Source organism: Oncorhynchus gorbuscha, linkage group LG14 (genome assembly GCF_021184085.1).
Source record: "Oncorhynchus gorbuscha isolate QuinsamMale2020 ecotype Even-year linkage group LG14, OgorEven_v1.0, whole genome shotgun sequence".
NCBI classification, from domain to species: domain Eukaryota; kingdom Metazoa; phylum Chordata; class Actinopteri; order Salmoniformes; family Salmonidae; genus Oncorhynchus; species Oncorhynchus gorbuscha.
The window spans coordinates 7960441-7984489 of NC_060186.1; the positions used below are offsets into that span (position 1 = coordinate 7960441).

Consider the following 24049-nt stretch of genomic DNA (forward strand, 5'->3'; position numbering starts at 1 on the left):
GCTGTGTATGTCCTCGTGTCTCATCTCCTCCTTTCATTGAAAATTACTGGTCACCGGTAGTTAGGTCACTGATTATCTCAGTTACATGTGAGATGTAACTGCTAATCCTAGGTTTGTGTCCTGTCCAGAAACACATCCTACCCCTAGATCTGATTATGTGAAAAGATTGGATAGGTGTGAGCGATATGGCAAAATCTACACCCAGCCTATCAGGGATAAGATGAAACTACTACCATACCTATCCAAATCTTTCAGATCTACATTAAGTACTGCGGGGATGGGGCCTGTTTCAGGGTTGTTTCAGGATGGGGCCTTGACCTCTTTGTCGATCTGTTTCTACTCTATGATAGTGCTCAGGAATGATGGGGCTTTTGACTTTGCAATGGATGGAGCTCTCTACTGGCTAGTGGTGTTTACATGGTGTCAGGTTCTGCCCTCTGATACAAACAGAAGTAACACAAGTAAACTAATATAAAAACAGTACAGCTGTGGAGTCCAAACATTACATTGGACATGTTAGGCTTGACTGAATGCTGCCTCTGTTGGAAGCCACTTCAGTGTTTTTATACAAATGAAATGGCTTGTGGCTGTGTGGTTACTCTGGGTCATTGTAACTGTTATAGGCTACCTGTGTACTAATTGAGAACTGTTTCCTTGGCAATGAGGAGAAGTGTGAGGATCACTACTGAAAGGTTGAAATGAGAGGTGAGATTCCGTGAGATGTCTTACCGTCTTTAGATCCAAACCCTGAATTAAACGTCTAACTTGACATAGAAACGAAACAGTATCTGACGACAATGGCACAACACTTCTGAAAGAAAGTCTCCTTGAAGAGTAGTCATCACTTTCTGCTGTTTAAATGGGTTCTTGTAGAAGCGAGTCTTGGCTCTTTCACACTGGGAATCTGTTCTCACCTTGTCTGCAATGATTGGAGAAGACTTCACAGGTGGAAACCATGTGGTGGAAGCTCATCATCAGGCTGGATTTCACCTGGTCAGTTCATTCAGATCAGAGCAATGAAGCAGAGGAAAGAAGAGCAGGTGGAAATGAAAACATGGAGAAAAAGTGGTCATGAATAAGGCCTATGTGGAGGGCATACGGTGGCTGTGGAGAATAGGTTTTAGAAAAGAGAGAGAGGGTTGGAATACAATTCTTTATTGGTATAGGTGAAGGAAGTCATTTTAAGTTCAGAGGAATCCTTCAAGGGAGACTTTCCAGACAAAACTCTCGGGGATCTTTTTGTGAGAAAGATTGACCCAGCGGTGGACAACCCTCATCTTTACTGCCTGCTTGCCAGCTCCAGCCGAACCCAGCGACATGTGCCAGTTAGCATATTGTACAATGCCTTTACAACTAAGAGAAATAAAACAAAACTTTTCTAATCAAAACATATTTACAGTAGCCTAGCATACTTTGCATGAAGCAAACACACTCTATTAGGCACCCAGAAAATGCCTCATAAGTTCATTTATAAGGCCTTATGATACATTAGTGCATTGTAACACTAATTGAAGTGTGTATCAGAATACACGTGACATTTTGGATGGTCTTCTTTCTTTTTTCATGTATTTTCTATTTTTGTTGAAGGGCCCGACAGTAAAGACATGTCATTTAACGGTAAGAAATGTATCACCTTTTACCTTCGGTATGAACACGACCAGTCATGATGTCTTCATCTTATTGTCAAGCAAATCACTTGAAAACGTAGGCTACCTGCGCATGTTGGTCAACTCCACAATAAATCCTGCATCCAAACAGTGCACTGTGCAATGGCACCATTAATCAATGGAAATACCTTTTTGTCAGCAAGGTAGGAAGAAACATAGTTGAGACACCTGAAACGTTGTTGAAATATGGGACTGTCAAGTGCAGCCAAATGAGGGGGGAAATAGTTTAAACCATGACACAGAGTTGGGGCTGTTGGTTTCTTTTGGAATATGCTTTTATTTTTTGATTTACCACTGTAGCAGTACAAATTGAATTTTAAACATCTTAGACACTCTTAGAAAAAAAGGGTCTTAAAGGGTTCTTTGACTGTCCCCACAGGAGAACCCTTCTTGGTTCTTTGTAGAACCCTTTCGGGTTCCATGTAGAACCCTCTTTGACAGCCGAAGAACCCTTAAAGGTTCTAGATAGCACTTTTCTTTCTAAGAGTGTAGGAGAATGGTTCAATTACCTTCTGGTGTGTATTCTAAATGGTTATCTGGATATTGGAAAGTAACCATTGCTTCAGTTAGTAGCTACATAAAGCCGGGTGAAATGGCTGCTTCATTTTGAAAAAGAAGCTGGGTGAAATGGAGAGGAGAGAACAGAAATGGCCTCAGTAGTCTAAAGTAACCCGAGGGCTAATCCAGCCAGAGGTCAGACAATGATGCTCTCAGTCTGAGTCAGACAATCTATTCTGGGCTTTCCACTCTTCTGTAACGGGCTCTGGGATTGGACACTCCACTCTGTGTTGTGCGTGGTTATTGGCTAAACACGTTATTCTTGGGCAACTTGTTCACTATGGCCCTTGAGCAAGGCACTTAACTTTAATTGGCTCCAGGGGCGCTGTACTACTATGGCTGACCCTGTAAAACAGCACAGTTCACAGCTACTAAGTGATAATAATGATATAGCATGCAGAACATATATTTGTTTTATTGTTCGTTAGTGCTATACTGTAACATATGGTGTTGTGTTTCCAAGTCTTTCAGAGAGGTGGCCTGGTTGGGGATAGTACTGTTAAATACTATGTTTCTAGGGCACTTGGGGTCAGATCCTACTCTAACACTCAAGGAACAGTCAGGGAACGCTCTGGGAACTCTCTGAACTCTCAGGGAACACTCAGGGAACAGTCAGGGAACGTTCGGGGACCTCTCGGAACTCTCGGGGAACACTCAGGGAAACATTTGTCCTATTTTATGCTTCATCACACCCCCAATATAGCACTTCAGTTGATGAGTTACTATACATAATACAGACCCTCCACACGCGTGCGCTCGCTCTCGTGCACAGAGATTAGGCTAAGAGGAGCACCTTACCCCTTCACCTTTGAACCCCATTATGTCCTCTGAAGGCCCCAGTGCTCTGGTTTCAATGTTTTCCGATACACACAGGTGACAGCTGGTCTGGGGAGGCGTCTTCTGTTACAGAGAGAGAAAAATATTTGTCTAATCACCAGCTACTGTACAAGGTTAATAGGTTAAATATATGAGAGACTAATTCTGTGAGGCTAAGATTGAATCAAAAGATTAACCAAAAGATCCTCATTGCCAGTAGTGGGGAACTCTCCAATGAACTCTCTGAACAATTTAAATATCTTTATCTAATCACCTGTATGTGGTGGGGTGTATTTGGATGGCTTACTGATATTGTGAAAATGAATAAAAACACTCATATCATATGTCTTTGATAAAATAACTGAGTGCCATACTGCACGAAGCAGGTCACGTCTTAACGGATTCAATAGTAACCATCTGTCCTATACAAATTTATTCCCATGTAGTCATATTTAAAAAATCACCACCTCTCCATTTGGAATTCACAGACACGCATTTAAATTGAAATGTCTCGGCAAGAAACCTTGTGGGAGGTCCATGTCATTTATTTTAAAGTGGAGGCTTTCCCTCTGCATATCAGATTATATATTCATCCAAAATAAAAACCAGTCTTCTCTCTCCTCGGGCGCACCTCCGGCAGTGTACCCATGTTGATCTGCGCTCTGCTCTCTCCACGGAGCAAAACAAACCCAAACATTACATTGTGCAAGAGGAGGATGGCAAGAAAGAGAAAATGAAAAACGGCCGCCGTTTTCTAAATGTGCACAGTCTGTTGTGTAAGTGGGGGGATGTTAAGAACACAAGCAGCAAGACAGCGAGAGAAAAGGCTCTAGGGGGTTATGGGTCTCTCTCTTTACACTTGGCTGAGTTTCACAAGGATCCACTCAGTCCCAGCCCCGGAGTGTGCAACTGGCTGTATTGCTCGGCTCTCTCTCTCTCTCTCTGGCTCACCAGCCATTTTAGGTTTTCCCGCCTCAAAGCCCACCCCCCTCTCTCTGTTTCCCCTTCGCTAGGGAGAGTGAGAGGGAGAAATGAGAGGGGGGAGGGGGTAGGGCGATGTTATCTCGTTTTTCCATGACCCGCTCCAAGTTTCCATCCTCTCAGAGGGCTTTGTTGAGCTCTTTAAGTGTTGAAACCTCTTTTTTAGACATTACTTCATGGTTTGTCATTGAGAGAAAAGCATTGCTTTTCCTCCTTTGTGGTAACATCACACTTTTTACATTATGTGTTGAGGTAGAGCTTGTCTTTTTAAACAATACAAGAACCCTTATTTGTTTAGAGACAAATAATAATGCTTTTCTTGTCCTTGACTTCAGATGAAACAAGCTTTTTCGCAATGCTTTTATCATAGTTGTTAGTTCACTGTGTACCAATAGTAATGTGGTGTCATTTTTTAACCAACAGGCTACAGGATCTTTAGTCAGAAACGGTGGCCCTCCATGGGACAAGGTTTATTGTTGCTCCCCTCTCCTCATTACCGGCTGCCTCTCCTGTTTCAAACAAGTTATGGGGCTGAACACACACACACACAGAACAAATTGGCTGTAGGCTGTACCGTCTGTCTGTAGTTATTATACAGTATTGGATACTGTAAGAACTAATCATTGTTTAATCGTGAAGCAGGGTTGGCTTTTGGCCAGATTTATTAAGCTCTTCCACCTGTTGTTGGTTACCTGAGGGAACACGGCATAAAAGCTAGAACATAAGGTCAGTATTCAGAGAAGGATTCAAAATAGCCAGCCCATATGTTCAGTCGTAGAGCCTCATCATAGAGAATATGAAGTCTATTCATGTTTCTCTCTGCATCTCCTGTAAAAATGCTATTCTAAGTGCAGTGGCAACACATTTACATTTTAACAGAGGACCTCATTGCCGAGGGCACCTGTTGCATCTGCCTAGGCTGTTGGATAGGACCATGGGACACATTTCCAGGGCCCACCCTGTTGCACATAGCAGATAAAAGCTGACTCTGCAGGCTAGGACCTTACTGTGACCCCTAGAAGCTATTCCTGCTGTGAGCTAAGGGCTTTGAGCAGCGGTGTGTCAGTGGTGCTGACTCAGTGGTGCTGGCTCAGTGGTGCTGGCTCAGTGGTGCTGGCTCAGTGGTGCTGGCTCAGTGGTGCTGGCTCAGTGGTGCTGGCTCAGTGGTGCTGACTCAGTGGTGATGGCTCAAGGGTGTGTCATGCACTAATATCTTCATGGAGGGGTTAGGATGAAAGGTTTGTTAGCGTGTGTGTGTGAGTATGTGTGTGAGTGTGAATGAGTGCGCAGCCGTGTGTGTGTGTGTGTGTGTGTGTGTGTGTGTGTGTGTGTGTGTGTGTGTGTGTGTGTGTGTGTGTGTGTGTGTGTGTGTGTGTGTGTGTGTGTGTGTGTGTGTGTGTGTGTGTGTGTGTGTGTGTGTGTGTGTGTGTGTGTGTGTGTGTGTGTGAGATCAGAAATGTGCTGATAGTACTCCAGCCTTGCCCCCATACAGCTGCTTCTCTGAGCTGTATATACTTTGAAGAATATCAATTATAAAATATATTTTGATTTGTTTTACACTTTTTTGGTTAGAACATGATTCCATATGTGTTATTTCATTGTTTTGATGTCTTCACTGTTATTCTACAATGTAGAATATAGTAAAAATAACGAAAATCCCTGGAATGAGTAGGTGTGTCCAAACATTTGACTGGTTGTGTACGTTTTACAGCACGAGCCCTAGTCACATTGCAGTGTGGGTTATTAGACAGGATAACATGACACGCATCCAAAGTCAAGGGCGAATGCACTTCTGTATAGTGGAATGGGTTAAAACATACCTGGGGGAAAATAGTTCATTTCCCTTATGACCCCCAGTCATGCATTTTAATGGTTATTGACAAGGATTTTTAACACGTTTCTGTGTGTTGGTAGAGGGGGGGCAAGTTGCGTGCCTGCCTGCATGTTTTTATTCATGTGTGTGTGTGTGTGTGTGTGTGTGTGTGTGTGTGTGTGTGTGTGTGTGTGTGTGTGTGTGTGTGTGTGTGTGTGTGTGTGTGTGTGTGTGTGTGTGTGTGTGTGTGTGTGTGTGTGTGTGTGTGTGTGTGTGTGTGTGTGTGTGTGTGTGTGTTTCTCCCTAGAAGATGAGCCTGTACCACGTCTCACTTGTCAAGTAATAAGATTCATCTAGGTGTTTGACACTTGATGAGTTCATGGATATGAATTCATACTTCCTCCCCTAACTATGTTGAGTGTTCATGTACTGCTATGGTGTCCTTCAAACCAGGGATGAGTCTCAAATGGCACCCTATTCTCTATATATAAGGAATAGGGTGCGATTTTGGACACAGCACGTCTCCTCTGGGTCTGCATTTAGGTGTTTCAAGTAGATGTATTTACCTGCTGTTTGGAAATTTGCACACTCAATCACTGTGTTTACCTGTGGATGGACCATTCACCCACTTCTAGACTATTCCCTACTGCTAGTGTAATGAATGAGCCAATGCAGTCCACAATCCCCACGTCAACAATGCGTCAATTTCATCGCTATTGTATGTGACCAGATTCGTGTTCAATAGGGCACGCTGTAGCAAAACATTTTCAACAGAGGACAAAAATGTGTTCAAAATGGCAGCTATGCTGGTTATTCAATGTGTCTCAATCCATTTATTTATAACACATTTGGTCTTATGGTTACATATGGACCTTTTCTCCTCAGAACAATGAAGGAACCACTCACTCTCACTGTGAACTTGACACACTTTCAGTGTTTACTTAATCCATATTGTATACACCGTTGAGCCTATTAACTATTGTTCAGTTTCTGGATAGGGTACAGACAGTTTATTGAGGCAGATCAAATCAAATCAAATGTATTTCTATAGCCCTTCTTAAATCAGCTGATATATCAAAGTGCTGTACAGAAACCCAGCCTAAAACCCCAAACAGCAAGCAATGCAGGTGTAGAAGCACAGTGGCTAGGAAAAATTCCCTAGAAAGGCCAAAACCTAGGAAGAAACCTAGAGAGGAACCAGGCCATGAGGTGTGGCCAGTCCTCTTCTGGCTGTGTCGGGTGGAGATTATAACAGAACATGGCCAAGATGTTCAAATGTTCATTAATGACAAGCATGGTCAAATAATAGTAATCACAGTGAACAGGTCAGGGTTCCATTGCTGCAGGCAGATTAGCCAGGTGAAGCAGCAGCACAGCCAGGTGGACTGGGGACAACAAGGAGTCATCATAGCATGTAGTCCTGAGGCATGGTCCTAGGGCTCAGGTCCTCCGAGAGAGAGAAAGAGAGAATTAGAGAGAGCATACTTAAATTCACACTGGACACCGGATAAGACAGGAGAAATACTCCAGATATAACAGACTGACCCGAGCCCCCCGACACATAAACTACTGCAGCATAAATACTGGAGGCTGAGACAGGAGGGGTCAGGAGACACTGTGGCCCCGTCCGATGATACCCCCGGACAGGGCCAAAGAGGCAGGCTATAACCCCACCCACTTTGCTAAAGCACAGCCCCCACACCACTAGAGGGATATCTTCCACCAGCAACTTACCATCCTGAGACAAGGCCGAGTATAGCCCACAAAGATCTCCGCCACGGCACAACCCAAGGGGTTGCGCCAACCCAGACAGGAAGACCACGTCAGTGACTCAACCTACTCAAGTGACGCACTCCTCCTAGGGACGGCATGGAAGAGCACCAGTAAGCCAATGACTCAGCCCCTGTAATGGGGTTAGAGGCAGAGAATCCCAGTGGAGAGAGGGGAACCGGCCAGGCAGTTAAATATTGTTCTGTTTCTGTATAGGGTACAGACCGTTTATTGAGCCAGTTAACTAGTGTTCCGTTTCTGTATAGGGTACATTACATTTACATTTACATTTAAGTCATTTAGCAGACGCTCTTATCCAGAGCGACTTACAAATACAGTTTATTGAGCCAGTTAACTAGTGTTCCGTTTCTGTATAGGGTACAGACAGTTTATTGAGCCAGTTAACTAGTGTTCCGTTTCTGTATAGGGTAACTAATTTCTCCCTCTACTATCCCTGCATACATGACCTACTATCTCACCCCTGTCCTTGTTACTCACCCACTGACAACCATGAATATATCCTCTACTCTCTCTATATCTATATATACTCTAATGCACAGTTAATGGGGAGTCAAAACACATATACTCAGGGTAAACATGACTATTTTATAGACCACTGAATTGATTAACCTGCATGGCGAGATATGTTTTGCATAAAGTGATAGTCAGCAGTACTGTTACTGCCTGACTCAACTGCTCTGTTAATGTGTGGTCATGTAGTATCTACTGCAAGGTGATTGGCGAATCCAAGTAAGTCAAGATTATTTATGCAGTGAGGCGGAACATTCACAGCTTTGCAGATGGAAATGTAACATAGAGCTAACTTGATTCCTTATTCTATTTGACAGACATGTATTTCTATTGGATCGTTCTGCACCTTCAGGGTCTTATTTATTATTGCACACTGAAGCAAACTGTTTTGCAACAGAAAAACAAAAACGTTTCTTACTGAACAGTAAAGTATTTCCCTCCCTGTTTCAGTCCATTGTCTTTTGTTTGGTACCAATGATCCTGAAAACAGCAGTTCAGAGATATCAATGTGATTGGATAAGTAAAACCATTTCATCATCGGATTCGATGAGTTACAGGAAGTAAATGAATTTGAATGATTTTGATTGGTGCTTTCATTGTTTCCTCAGGATAAAGGAATGGGTGGAGCAGATGCAACAGGAGCTGGTCACACTGACGGACACAGCCAGCGGAGTGCAGAACCTCATACAGGTGGGACACACAGGAACACCTTGTAAACATAGGAACACAGACGTGCACAAACGTGCATATACCACAACACCACACTCCTCTCAAACGCACAGGAAGCTTGCAACCCCATAGTCACACATCCACAACTCTGGATTTCAACAATCAATATACACACGCGCACACACATATACGCGCACACACACACACACACACACACACACACACACACACACACACACACACACACACACACGTGCACACACACATGCGCACACATACTCCTGACCTCTCCTGTTTGATGTGTGTCACATCCAATACAATGATGGTTGTCACAACAGATCTGGACTTTACAAAGTGCCATCTCATTAGTGATATGTGGGACATCTGCTTACAGTATTCTGCTAGGGGAATGTCCACACTCAAGGACTATCAGTGTCAACTCCAAACACCACATCCCTATCCACTTCCCTAACAAGCTTACATGATATGGACAGTGAGGAGGAGCTGTTACTCTGGCTGCATCCCAAATGGCACCCTATTCCCTATGCAGGGGGCTCTGGTCATAAGTAGTGCACTATATGGGGAATAGGGTGCCTTTTGGGACACATCCCTTGTGTTGATTGCTATAACCCTATGACAACTCTCCTCCTCTTGCCGAGCCAGGCCTGATATGGAGCCTCTGTAATTATGTCTCGTTTAAATGTCACATGCACAAGTACAGTGAAAATGTCTTTCTTGCAAACCTATAGCCCAACAATGCAATAATCAATAACAATGTATAACCAGAAAACAAAAAAAGAAGAAATAATTAAGAAATATGAAATGCACAATAATCATCACAGTAATTGTCGATCGATTTCAGATTCCTTTTGGATGACATTTTTCAGACACACACGCACACAATGCATGACGTCCCAGGGACAACACACAGGCATGATTTCCCTTGAGCAACACAGTATTCTCAGGAACATACCCTTAACAGACACCATATCAGGGCTGCCTCTTGCCCTGCTTGTCATCACAGACATTTAGAAGAAAAAGAAAAGCAGACATCTTTACCATGACGGTGTTATACCACGTTTGGAGCTAATTTCCTGTCGCAGGCATCATTTGATGCTCATGGGGTGAGGGAAAATAGCTAGACTTTATGACCTAATCTTGACCCTATAGCATATATATAGATAGAGAGTGGGATAACATCAATGGTCAACTGTACATTCCTTTGTCCTGTTGCAGTAGAATAAATGTAGGTTTCCTTCATTGAGACCTCTGGCAGCATGGCTGCTTTGTTTACTACACAGGGGAGGGGATTGTGTTTGCTTGTAAGCAGAAAGAGCATGTGGAGAATAACCATCAGTATCATTACTCATGGACAAGCAGAAACACATAGCACAGCCCCACAGAGGTTAGCTAAGTAAACACACACTTCGATACACAGACTTAGACACACACACACGCGCGTGCCCGCACACACATTCACACACTACAAGCCTGTGGTTTTAATGTCGGACCTAGAAAGCCCCTCTGGCTGCTGTATAATTGGCTGTTTGGCATTTCTGTTTTTTTATTGTTTAATTCCTCTTTCTGAAACATATTCCATATTCAGTAAATGGTGTTTGTCGTTGTGCTCCAATGTGGCATAATGTTGCTTGATTTACACTGGCTTTGTACACACAGTGGTGACATCAGGATTTGACACATTTGACACATCTGACACATATTTACATACATTTAATAATAATAATAATAATAATAATAATAATAATAAACATTTGGATTATTGTGTTCATTGTCCCTGCAAATAAATGTAATCAAGTACATTTATTGTGACTATCCTCATAGGTACAATTCTAAGATACACCATGTCAATATTTTATCAAAGTATCACTCTCTCCTGTGTCACCTTTGACCCTTGTTTCTCTCTCTTGATTGCTTCACTGTCACCTTTGACGCTCTATCTCCTGATTGGTGCAGATCTTCCAGAGCCACAGGAAGTACTTCAGTGTGGGGTCCAACGATGCCAGCCAGCTGGTGGCTAATGCAGCAGGGAACATTGAGAATCTCCTGGCCAACCGTTCTCGTGCTCTCAAGGTGAGTACCAGTTCATAGCAGTCCATACACACACACACACACACACGCACGCACGCACGCACGCACGCACACACACAGATGCAGACAAAGTCACACACACACACACACACACACACACACACACACACACACACACACACACACACACACACACACACACACACACACACACACACACACACACACACACACACACACACACACACACACACACACACACACACACACACTCACACACACACACACACAGATGCAGACAAAGTCACACACACACACAGATGCAGACAAAGTCACACACACACACAGATGCAGACAAAGTCACACACACACACAGATGCAGACAAAGTCACACACACACCTTAATACCAAGAAAGAAGGGTATGAAACTCATCTCCTGGAGGGCTGCAGTGTCTGCAGGTTTTTGTTTCTCACTCGCACTTGATTTAGGGCGAAAGGGGGGCAAATCCCATTTGTGGTTAACAAATATCATAGTGCCATCTTTTCCTTTATGACTAGACAATGTCAGACTTAAAGTTCTCCTCGCTGTGTCCTGATGCCCTCTGTATAACACCTATCCCCATTCACATAACTTTCTCCTACCACCACCTGAGTAAAGTCAATTAAAGTCCCCTGGCATTGTTTGTCTCGATCAATCAGGATCGATCTGGCTTGGGCCAGAATTCAATTAAGTCTATGGGTTGCCGTGGTAGCAGGTGTTAATTACCCTGTCAGTCATCAGCCCCTTTGTTTTTCTCACATCACAATAATTGCAGTCAGGTTTTAACGAGATAGTTGTTTTCTTTGTTTCGCATTGTGATAAAAAATACAATGCTGACACACACTGTTAAACACACACACACACTGCTGATAGATTAGGCAATGGGGTAAATAGATGGAGATAGATAGAGATGTAATGCAACATTTGTTCTGAGCTCTGATAAACACCATCTGTCAGGTTTCACCTGCAGGCGTCACAGAGGGTGTTCAGTTCTGAATGTTTAACTCTTCACTGGACGTGTGGATTGAGGGAGGGAAGGAGAGAGAAGGGGGAGAGTGATGTGTGGAATAAGAAGAGAGGAATGGAGAAAGAGAGGGATGTAGGGTGGGATACATGGTTGGAGGGGGGATGGAGGGAGAGAAAGAGAGGAATGGAGAAAGAGAGGGATGGAGAAAGAGAGGGATGTAGGGTGGGAGAGATGGTTGGAGGGGGATGGAGGGAGAGAAAGAGAGGAATGGAGAAAGAGAGGGATGGAGAAAGAGAGGGATGTAGGGTTGGAGAGATGGTTGGAGGGGGATGGAGGGAGAGAAAGAGAGGAATGGAGAAAGAGAGGGATGGAGAAAGAGAGGGATGTAGGGTGGGAGAGATGGTTGGAGGGGGGATGGAGGGAGAGAAAGAGAGGAATGGAGAAAGAGGGGATGGAGGGAGAGAAAGGGGTGGCTGAAGGTACTTTGACTAGAAGACATTATTAATAAACACATGCAGCTGATTTTATTTTTTTAACCTCTATTTAAGCAAGAGAGTCGGTTAAGAACAAATTCTTATTTATAATGAAGTTCCTGGCAAGTGGCGAGAGGCAGGTTGGGCGATGAACAACAGCCAGTGGAGTGTTAGCATGGAGGCTTAATGAGCAGACTGACCTGCCAGTGGCCCTCAGGGTAATGAGGCGGAACTGAATCTGCTTATAGTGATTGACAGAGAGATAGACCTGACTGTAGATAGATATAGAGACCTGACTGTAGATAGATATAGAGACCTGACTGTAGATAGATATAGAGACCTGACTGTAGAAAGATATAGAGACCTGACTGTAGATAGAGAGACCTGACTGTAGATAGATATAGAGACCTGACTGTAGATAGATAGAGAGACCTGACTGTAGAAAGATATAGAGATATGACTGTAGATAGATATAGAGACCTGACTGTAGATAAATATAGAGATATGACTGTAGATAGATATAGAGACCTGACTGTAGATAGAGAGACCTGACTGTAGATAGAGAGACCTGACTGTAGATAGATATAGAGACCTGACTGTAAGATAGATATAGAGACCTGACTGTAGATAGATATAGAGACCTGACTGTAGATAGATAGAGAGACCTGACTGTAGATAGATAGAGAGACCTGACTGTAGATAGATATAGAGACCTGACTGTAGATAGATATAGAGACCTGACTGTAGATAGATAGAGAGACCTGACTGTAGATAGATAGAGAGACCTGACTGTAGATAGATATAGAGACCTGACTGTAGATAGATAGAGAGACCTGACTGTAGATAGATATAGAGACCTGACTGTAGATAGATAGAGAGACCTGACTGTAGATAGATATAGAGACCTGACTGTAGATAGATAGAGAGACCTGACTGTAGAAAGATATAGAGATATGACTGTAGATAGATATAGAGACCTGACTGTAGATAAATATAGAGATATGACTGTAGATAGATATAGAGACCTGACTGTAGATAGAGAGACCTGACTGTAGATAGAGAGACCTGACTGTAGATAGATATAGAGACCTGACTGTAAGATAGATATAGAGACCTGACTGTAGATAGATATAGAGACCTGACTGTAGATAGATAGAGAGACCTGACTGTAGATAGATAGAGAGACCTGACTGTAGATAGATAGAGAGACCTGACTGTAGATAGATAGAGAGTCCTGGCTGTAGATAGATATAGAGACCTGACTGTAGATAGATAGAGAGACCTGACTGTAGAAAGATATAGAGATATGACTGTAGATAGATATAGAGACCTGACTGTAGATAAATATAGAGATATGACTGTAGATAGATATAGAGACCTGACTGTAGATAGAGAGACCTGACTGTAGATAGAGAGACCTGACTGTAGATAGATATAGAGACCTGACTGTAGATAGATATAGAGACCTGACTGTAGATAGATATAGAGACCTGACTGTAGATAGATAGAGAGACCTGACTGTAGATAGATAGAGAGACCTGACTGTAGATAGATATAGAGACCTGACTGTAGATAGATAGAGAGACCTGACTGTAGATAGATATAGAGACCTGACTGTAGATAGATAGAGAGACCTGCCTGTAGATAGATATAGAGACCTGACTGTAGATAGATAGAGAGACCTGACTGTAGAAAGATATAGAGATATAGAGACCTGACTGTAGAAAGAGAGACCTGACTGTAGATAGATAGAGAGACCTGACTGTAGATAGAGAGACCTGACTGTAGATAGATAGAGAGACCTGACTGTAGATAGAGAGACCTGACTGTATATAGAGAGACTTGCCTGTAGATAGAGAGAGAGACCTGACTGTAGATAGATAGAGAGACCTGACTGTAGATAGATAGAGAGACCTGACTATAGATAGATATAGAGACCTGACTGTAGATAGATAGAGAGACCTGACTGTAGAAAGATAGAGACCTGACTGACCTGACTGTAGATAGATAGAAAGAGAGACCTGACTGTAGATAGATGAGAGACCTGACTGTAGATAGAGAGACCTGACTGTAGATAGATAGAGAGACCTGACTGTAGATAGAGAGACCTGACTGTATATAGAGAGACTTGCCTGTAGATAGAGAGAGAGACCTGACTGTAGATAGATAGAGAGACCTGACTGTAGATAGATAGAGAGACCTGACTATAGATAGATAGAGAGACCTGACTGTAGATAGATAGAGAGACCTGACTGTAGATAGAGAGAGAGACCTGACTGTAGATAGATATAGAGACCTGACTGAAGATCGATATGTAGACCTGACTGTAGATAGATAGAGAGACCTAACTGTAGATAGATATAGAGACCTGACTGTAGATAGAGAGAGAGACCTAACTGTAGATAGATAGAGAGACCTAACTGTAGATAGATAGAGAGACCTGACTGTAGCTAGAGAGAGAGACCTGACTGTAGATAGATATAGAGACCTGACTGTAGATAGATAGAGAGACCTGACTGTATATAGAGAGAGAGACCTAACTGTAGATAGATAGAGAGACCTGACTGAAGATCAATATGTAGACCTGACTGTTTTAGAGATGTACACTGTAGACTTGCCAATAGTTAGACTACATTAAGGGGGATTTAGGATGCCTGGTCCACAGTGTGAGCTGACCGTGGGAGAAAGAGAGGGCGTTGAGCGTGTGTGATAATTACTCACAGAAAGAGAGGGATGACCGAGTGTGTTTGTGTGTACATGCACGTGCCTGTCCATCTGTGAGTGTGTGCACCTGCATGTGTTCCTGTTTGTGTGTGTGTGCCATGACAGTAGTGTTCCAGACCATTCTATCATCCATTAGGCCCCTTAGTGAGAAAACAACACCAGGCCCAATTACACTATTCAACCAGGACCACTCTCCTCTCACAACACCAGGCTCCTATTACACTATTCAACCAGGACCACTCTCCTCTCACAACACCAGGCTCCTATTACACTATTCAACCAGGACCACTCTCCTCTCACAACACCAGGCTCCTATTACACTATTCAACCAGGACCACTCTCCTCTCACAACACCAGGCTCCTATTACACTATTCAACCAGGACCACTCTCCTCTCACAACACCAGGCTCCTATTACACTATTCAACCAGGACCACTCTCCTCTCACAACACCAGGCTCCTACTACACTATTCAACCAGGACCACTCTCCTCTCACAACACCAGGCTCCTATTACACTATTCAACCAGGACCACTCTCCTCTCACAACACCAGGCTCCTACTACACTATTCAACCAGAACCACTCTCCTCTCACAACACCAGGCTCCTATTACACTATTCAACCAGGACCACTCTCCTCTCACAACACCAGGCTCCTACTACACTATTCAACCAGGACCACTCTCCTCTCACAACACCAGGCTCCTATTACACTATTCAACCAGGACCACTCTCCTCTCACAACACCAGGCTCCTATTACACTATTCAACCAGAACCACTCTCCTCTCACAACACCAGGCTCCTATTACACTATTCAACCAGGACCACTCTCCTCTCACAACACCAGGCTCCTATTACACTATTCAACCAGGACCACTCTCCTCTCACAACACCAGGCTCCTATTACACTATTCAACCAGGACCACTCTCCTCTCACAACACCAGGCTCCTATTACACTATTCATCCAGGACCACTCTCCTCTCACAACACCAGGCCCTATTACACTATTCATCCAGGACCACTCTCCTCTCACAACACCAGGTTCCTATTTGGGCCCATTCAACAGCTCTCTCTCTCTAGCTCTCTCTCTAGCTCTCTCACTATAACAGTCTCTCTCCCTTCTCTACCTTCAAATACTCCAATATGAACACGCTAGCTCTCTCAAGCTTCAATTCAAGAGCAGAAAGACTAGTAACAAAGACTTCCATCAACACAATGGCCTGCTACACACTATACCACAGAACATAGGAAAGAAAACAGGATGTCCGTGTTACTTGTTAAAGAAGAAACGGAAAGTCAATTCATTTCAGCTGTTATTCTGTATCATCTAATACATTTAGGTTTGTTTCTTTTGAGAGGTCATGTTTTGCAATGCTGCCATGGCAACAATGCTAGCTAGTCATATTAGATGTGATAGTGTGCAATGTGGCAAGGTACAACTGAATTCATTTAAAACAATGTCCTCTGATAACCACATTTCCGGAAAAATGTAGAGTCTATTCTTATCACTTAACTTATTCAGAAAGGTGCAACCTTTGAGTGTTCAGATAAAAATGCATCATGTAACTTTCTCGAAGGAAGACCCCACTGAATTATCCTCTTAGTCCGATATGCACAGTAGTACATTTCTTCTCTGTCACACTAGGCTGCAGGTAGCCTAACAGTTAGAGCGTTGGGACAGTAACCGCAAGGTTGCTTGTTCACATCCCCGAGCCAGCAAGGTGGAAAAATCTGCTGTTCTGCCCTTGAGCAAGGACTGCTCCACGGGCACTGATGACGTCGATTTAGGCAGCCCCCACACCTGTTTCAAAGGGGTTGGGTTAAATGTGGAAGGCACATTTCAGTTGATTGCATTCAGTTGTGCAACTGACTAGGTGCCCAAAAGATCAACCTGTTCTGTACATCTTTGCACCCCGATGTATTCTGTTCCTTTCCCAGATGTCTGAGAAACTGATAGAGGCATTTCCCTTTTGTTACTATGGTAGCCGTCTCTGGTGGCTAGGCGCGAGGAGCGAATGTGATTGTCGAGCCGGCACAATTCAATTAAAATGTTGGCTGCTGTCATTAACTTAATAAGCAGCCATTTTGGAGTTAGGAGCAGGTTGATGTGATGCTTGTCTGTTCTTTCAGTCTGATTCAGTGGCAACTCTTGATGCTCAAATCAAATCACTTTTTATTTGTCACATACACATGGTTAGCAGATGTTAATGCGCGTGTAGCAAAATGCTTGTGCTTCTAGTTCCGACAATGCAGTAATAACCAACGAGTAATCTAACCTAACAATTTCACAACAGCTACCTTATACACACAAGTGTAAAGGGATGAAGAATATGTACATAAAGATATATGAATGAGTGATGGTACAGAATGGCATAGGCAAGATGCAGTAGATGGTATGGAAGACAGTATATACATATGAGATGAGTAATGTAGGGTATGTAAACATTATATTAAGTGGCATTGTTTAAAGTGGCTAGTGATACATTTTTTACATCTATTTTTCCAATATTAAAGTGGCTGGAGTTGAGTCAGTATGTTGAAAGCAGCCACTCAATATCAGCCACATTTGATTGTGAGGAATTCTAAGTCAGGTGAACAGAAGGACTTGAATTCATGTATGTTGATATGATCACACCACGTCTCGTTAATCATAAGGCATACCCCCCCACCCCTCTTCTTACCAGAAATATGCTCGTTTCTGTCGGCGCGATGCGTGAGGAAACCAGCTGGCTGTACCGACTTCGATAGCGTCTCTCGAGTGAGCCATGTTTCTGTGAAGCAAAGAACGTTACATTCTCTTATGTCTCTCTGGAAGGCAACCCTTGCTCGGATTTCATCAACCTTGTTATCATGAGACTGGACATTGGCGAGTAGTGTGCTCGGGAGCGGTGCGCGATGTGCTCGTCTCTGGAGCCTGACCAGAAAACCGCTTCGTCTGGCCCTTTTACGGTGTCGTTGTTTTGGTTCGCCGGCTGGGATCCGATCCATTGTCCTGGGTGGTGGGCAAAACAGAGGATCCGCTTCGGGAAAGTCGTTTTCCTAGTCTGTTGTGGTGTCAAAGAGAGGATGGTGGAGATGACAGGGTCTGTTGTGGTGTGATACAGAGGATGGTGGAGATAACAGGGTCTGTTGTGGTGTGATACAGAGGATGGTGGAGATAACAGGGTCTGTTGTGGTGTGATACAGAGGATGGTGGAGGTAGGGAGGATGGTGGAGATAACAGGGTCTGTTGTGGTGCGATACAGAGGATGGTGGAGATAACAGGGTCTGTTGTGGTGTGATACAGAGGATGGTGGAGATAACAGGGTCTGTTGTGGTGTGATACAGAGGATGGTGAAGGTAGAGAGGATGGTGGAGATAACAGGGTCTGTTGTGATGTGATACAGAGGATGGTGAAGGTAGAGAGGATGGTGGAGATAACAGGGTCTGTTGTGATGTGATACAGAGGATGGTGAAGGTAGAGAGGATGGTGGAGATAACAGGGTCTGTTGTGATGTGATACAGAGGATGGTGAAGGTAGAGAGGATGGTGGAGATAACAGGGTCTGTTGTGATGTGATACAGAGGATGGTGAAGGTAGAGAGGATGGTGGAGATAACAGGGTCTGTTGTGATGTGATACAGAGGATGGTGAAGATAGAGAGGATGGTGGAGATAACAGGGTCTGTTGTGATGTGATACAGAGGATGGTGAAGGTAGAGAGGATGTGGAGATAACAGGGTCTGTTGTGGTGTGATACAGAGGATGGTGGAGATAACAGGGTCTGTTGTGGTGTGATACAGAGGATGGTGAAGGTAGAGAGGATGTGGAGATAACAGGGTCTGTTGTGGTGTGATACAGAGGATGGTGAAGATACAGAGGATGGTGGAGATACAGAGGATGGTGGAGATAACAGGGTCTGTTGTGGTGTGATACAGAGGATGGTGGAGATAACAGGGTCTGTTGTGGTGTGATACAGAGGATGGTGGAGATAACAGGGTCTGTTGTGGTGTGATACAGAGGATGGTGGAGATAACATGGTCTGTTGTGGTGTGATACAGAGGATGGTGGAGATAACAGGGTCTGTTGTGGTGTGATACAGAGGATGGTGGAGATAACAGGGTCTGTTGTGGTGTGATACAGAGGATGGTGAAGGTAGAGAGGATGTGGAGATAACAGGGTCTGTTGTGGTGTGATACAGAGGATGATGGAGGTAGGGGGGATGGTGGAGGTAGGGAGGATGGTGAAGGTAGAGAGGATGTGGAGATAACAGGGTCTGTTGTGGTGTGATACAGAGGATGGTGAAGGTAGAGAGGATGGTGGAGATAACAGGGTCTGTTGTGGTGTGATACAGAGGATGGTGGAGATAACAGGGTCTGTTGTGGTGTGATACAGAGGATGGTGAAGGTAGAGATAATGTGGAGATAACAGGGTCTGTTGTGATGTGATACAGAGGATGGTCAAGATGGAGAGGTTGGCAATAGACAGGGTTTCCTTCCTGTAGTAAGGGGTAAGTGAAGATGGAGCCACTGTTTTGGAAACACACACACACATGCACACCCAAATGCACACGCATACACACTCACACTTTTAAAAACACATACTACGACACTTTTAGACACACACACACACACACACACACACACACACACACACACACACACACACACACACACACACACACACACACACACACACACACACACACACACACACACACACACACACACACACACACACACACACACACACACACACACACACACACACACACACACACGCCCTGCTTCCCTACTCTCACAGAGGGAGACTGAGATGAGATCACTGATCATTAATTAGGGCTATATAATGAGGAGGACAGGGTGTGGTGGAGAGAGGCTGGATATTCTCACTTCCTCTCTTTCCATCTCTCCTTCTCTGCTGTCTCCCTTTTCAGTTTCCGCTTCTTTCCTTTTTGCGTTCTCTCTCTCTCTCTCTCTAGCTCTCTCTTTCTGGTCTGCTTGTTTGGCAGACATTGGCAGGGTATCTGATGGTGTGCCAGATGCCGCTGTGACTGTGCAGGCACCCTGAGGGCATGAGCACCAGCTGTACGTGTGCAGGGCTCACCTCATGGCTCTTTGCCTCTTTCTGTCTTCCTCCCTCACTTTCTCTCGCTCCCTGTCATGCTCACATTCTTCCCCATAATGCAGGGCCTTCTTTTTCTCATTCCTGCATCCCCCCTTCCCTGTCTCTATCTCTCTCTGGTCGTGTCTACACCTCTGACTTCTGCTGTCAGAATACGAAAATCGCATTGAAAAGGCAGGTCTAGACGCACTAAAGTGGCTATGTGATGTAGAGGTCGACCGATTAATCGGAATGGCCGATCAATTAGGGCAGAACTCATGTTTTCAAAACAATCAGTAATTGCCATTTTGGACACAGATTATGGCCGATTACATTGCACTCCACGAGGAGACTGCTTGGCAGGCTGACTACCTGTTATGCGAGTGCAGCAAGGAGCCAAGGTAAGGTGCTAGCTAGAATTAAACTTATCTTAGAAAAACCAATAAATCTCTTAACTACACATGGTTGATGATATTACTAGTTTATCTAGCTTGTCCTGTGTTGCATATAATCAATGCTGTGCCTGTTAATTTATCATTGAATCACAGCCTACTTCGCCAAACGGGTGATTTAACAAGCAAATTACAAAAAAGCACCTTCGTTGCACCAATGTGTACCTAACCATAAACATCAATGCCTTTCTTAAAATAAACACACAAGCATATATTTTTAAACCTGTATATTTACTTAATATTGCCTGCTAACATGAATTTATTTTAACTAGGGAAATTGTGTCTCTTCTCTTGCGTTCTGTGCAACAGAGTCAGGGTATATGCAGCAGTTTGGGCCGCCTGGCTCGTTTCGAACTGTGTGAAGACCATTTAATTTGCCAGAATTGTACATAATATGACATAACATTGATGGTTGTGCAATGTAACAGCAATATTTAGACTGATGGATGCCACCCATTAGATAAAATACAGAACGGTTCCGTATTTCACTGAAAGAATAAACATTATATTTTCTAAAGTATAGTTTAGTTTAGTATAGATAGTTTCCGGATTTGACCATATTAATGACCTACGGCTCTTATTTCTGTGTGTTATTATATTACAATTAAGTCTATGATTTGATAGAGCAGTCTGACTGAGCGGTGGTAGGCAGCAGCAGGCTCATAAGCATTTATTCAAACAGTACTTTCCTGCATTTTGCGCTGTTTATGACTTCAAGCCTATCAACTCCCGAGATTAGGCTGGCAATACCAAAGTACCTATTAGAACATCCAATAGTCAAAGGTATATGAAATATAAATGGTATAGAGAGAAATAGTCCTATAATAACTACAACCTAAAACTTCTTACCTGGTAATATTGAAGACTCATGTTAAAAGGAACCACCAGCTTTCATATGTTCTCATGTTCTGAGCAAGAAACTCAAACGTGAGCTTTTATACATGGCACATATTGCACTTATACTTTCTTCTTCAACGCTTTGTTTTTGCATTATTTAAACCAAATGGAACATGTTTCATTATTTATTTGAGACTAAATTGATTTTATTGATGTATTATATTAAGTTAAAATAAGTGTTCATTCAGTATTGTTGTAATTCTCATTATTACGAATATATAAAATCGTCCGATTAATCGGTATCTGTATCAGCATCGGTCAACCTCTAATGTGGTGTGATTGTGTTCAGATCTGTCTGACCACTTCAGGAGGTGGTCAGGGATGCATTGTGTACGGGTTTTCTCCTCAGGCTGGATGCCATCAGGCCACCGAAAACACATACAGTGGACGATGTCATCAGCACTCATCCCACAAGTCTCCAGAAAGCGTGTTTTGTGCCCGAGAGGCACCTTTTCATTATAATGTTGGTGGAAATACCTTCCTACCGAGTAAGGAACTTGTTTACTGGCCACATAAATGCTAGCCAGCTAGCTAATATTTAGAAAAATAATGCTAACCCGTTTGCAATCCTTTTAGCGTTGCTTGCTAGCTTGCTAGCTACAGACTTTAGCTGGCTAGTTATCTACAGTTAGTTAGCTACTGCAATCAGTTGTTGTGTTATCATATTTTGCCTATTTCAATGTTTATAGAATGCATACTAGCCTTTGAATATAGCGTTGGAAAAGGGAATCCGGACACACCACTGTGGATGTCACGGGCGTCGTAAGAAGTGGACCAAAGTGCAGCGTGGTGAGCGTACATTTCTGTTTATTTAGGTAAATGTCGCCAACAAAGAAACTTGACCGTGAAGCTTACAGAGCTATAGTTCCACTAACAAAAGTCAACTACCCACACTGAAAGGAGGGAAAAAGGGCTACCTAAATATGATTCCCAATCAGAGACAACGATAGACAGCTGTCCCTGATTGAGAACCATAACCGGCCAACACATAGAAACAAAAATCATAGAAATAAAGGACATAGTAGAATGCCCACCCAAATCACACCTGACCAAACCAAAAAGAGACATAAAAAAGGCTCTCTAAGGTAAAGGGTGTGACAGTGACAAGGTAGGTGTATGTAGGTGTACACCTTAAATGTACACCTTAAATGTAGGTGTGTACAGTAGATGCATGAATTCCATGATCAGAACTGTATGATCAAAATACTGCTGCATGAACTGTCAAGTCTTAGACACGTCTTCTCTCTCTCTCTTTCTCTCCTCTTCTTGTCTCTCATCTCTTTCTGCCTTGAGCTTGCTCATCAAACTTACTTTCTGTCATTTAGCTTTATCCAGAGCGACTTACAAATTGAATTGCATTCACCTTATGACATCCAGTGGAACATCCAAACTTAAATCTTAAAGGGGGGGATACAATCCTAGGTATTCCTTAAAGCAGTGTCAAGTCACTGATCCTATTTAGCTCGTAGCTCTTAACTTAGCTCTTAAACCCAATGACTTCTGAATCAGCTTACATTTCTAGACTGTCCCTCATGGTTAGGACTATATCTGGGTTTGCCCTTAGCTAAAGTCCAAGTGCCCAAAGACTCTGGTCATTGACCAAACAAACATTCTAATAACGTTACGAGAATGTTACCTGGGCATTATTCTAGTCTAATGTAATGACATAAATCAGTCTGTCATCAAAGCAGTAAATCTCTCTGATAACTTCTTTGTTATGTCAGTGGGTCGGCCATGTTTCTTAGTGTCATTAGATTTGTGCTTCTGTAAGCAGCTCTCCCAAATAGAAGTTGTAGACACATACATATACAAACAAACCCCCCTGTTTCCCTCTGATCTTTCTTTCTCTCGATCTTTCCCCTCTCCTCTCTTTCTGTTTCTCTTTATTCTCCAACTTCCCTCTGTCTAATTATTCTCTTTTCCCCTGTCAGCTCTTCTCTTTCCCCCTGTCAGCCTTTCGCTTTCCCCCTGTCAGCTCTTCTCTTTCCCCTTGTCAGCTCTTCTCTTTCCCCCTGTCAGTTCTTCTCTTTCCCCTGTCAGTTCTTCTCTTTCCCCCTGTCAGCTCTTCGCTTTCCCCCTGTCAGCACTTCTCTTTCCCCCCCCTGTCAGCTCTTCTCTTTCCCCTGTCAGCTCATCTCTTTCCCCCTGTCAGCTCTTCTTCTTTCCCCTTGTCAGCACTTCTCTTTTCCCTGTCAGCTCTTTCCCTGTCAGCTTTTCCCCCTGTCAGTTTTCTCTTTCCCCCTGTCAGCTTTCTTCTCTTTCCCCCTGTCAGCTCTTCTCTTTTCCCCCCTGTCAAACTTCTTCTCTTTCCCCTGTCAGTTCTCTTCTCAGCTCTTTACCCCTGTCAGTTCTTCTCTTTCCCCCTGTCAGCTTCTTCTCTTTCCCCCTGTCAGCAACTCTTCTCTTTCCCCCTTTCCCCTGTCAGCTCTTCTCTTTCCCCCTGTCAGCTCTTCTCTTTCCCCCTTCCCAGTCAGCTCTTCTCTTTCCCCCTGTCAGTTCTTCTCTTTCCCCTGTCAGTTCTCCCCCCTGTCAGCTTCTTTCTTTCCCTGTCAGCTCTTCTC

At 43.6% G+C, this 24049-nt stretch overlaps 1 protein-coding gene across 1 annotated transcript in view; it reads left to right on the forward strand.

Moving 5' to 3' along the window:
• LOC123995864 (voltage-dependent calcium channel subunit alpha-2/delta-1-like) overlaps nucleotides 1–24049 on the forward strand; it is a 43856-nt gene that overhangs the window by 16859 nt on the left and 2948 nt on the right. Inside the window, exons 2-3 of the mRNA XM_046299543.1 lie at nucleotides 8745–8826; nucleotides 10780–10896. Coding sequence (XP_046155499.1) covers nucleotides 8745–8826; nucleotides 10780–10896 — 199 coding nt within the window. The remainder of the gene's footprint in view (nucleotides 1–8744; nucleotides 8827–10779; nucleotides 10897–24049) is intronic.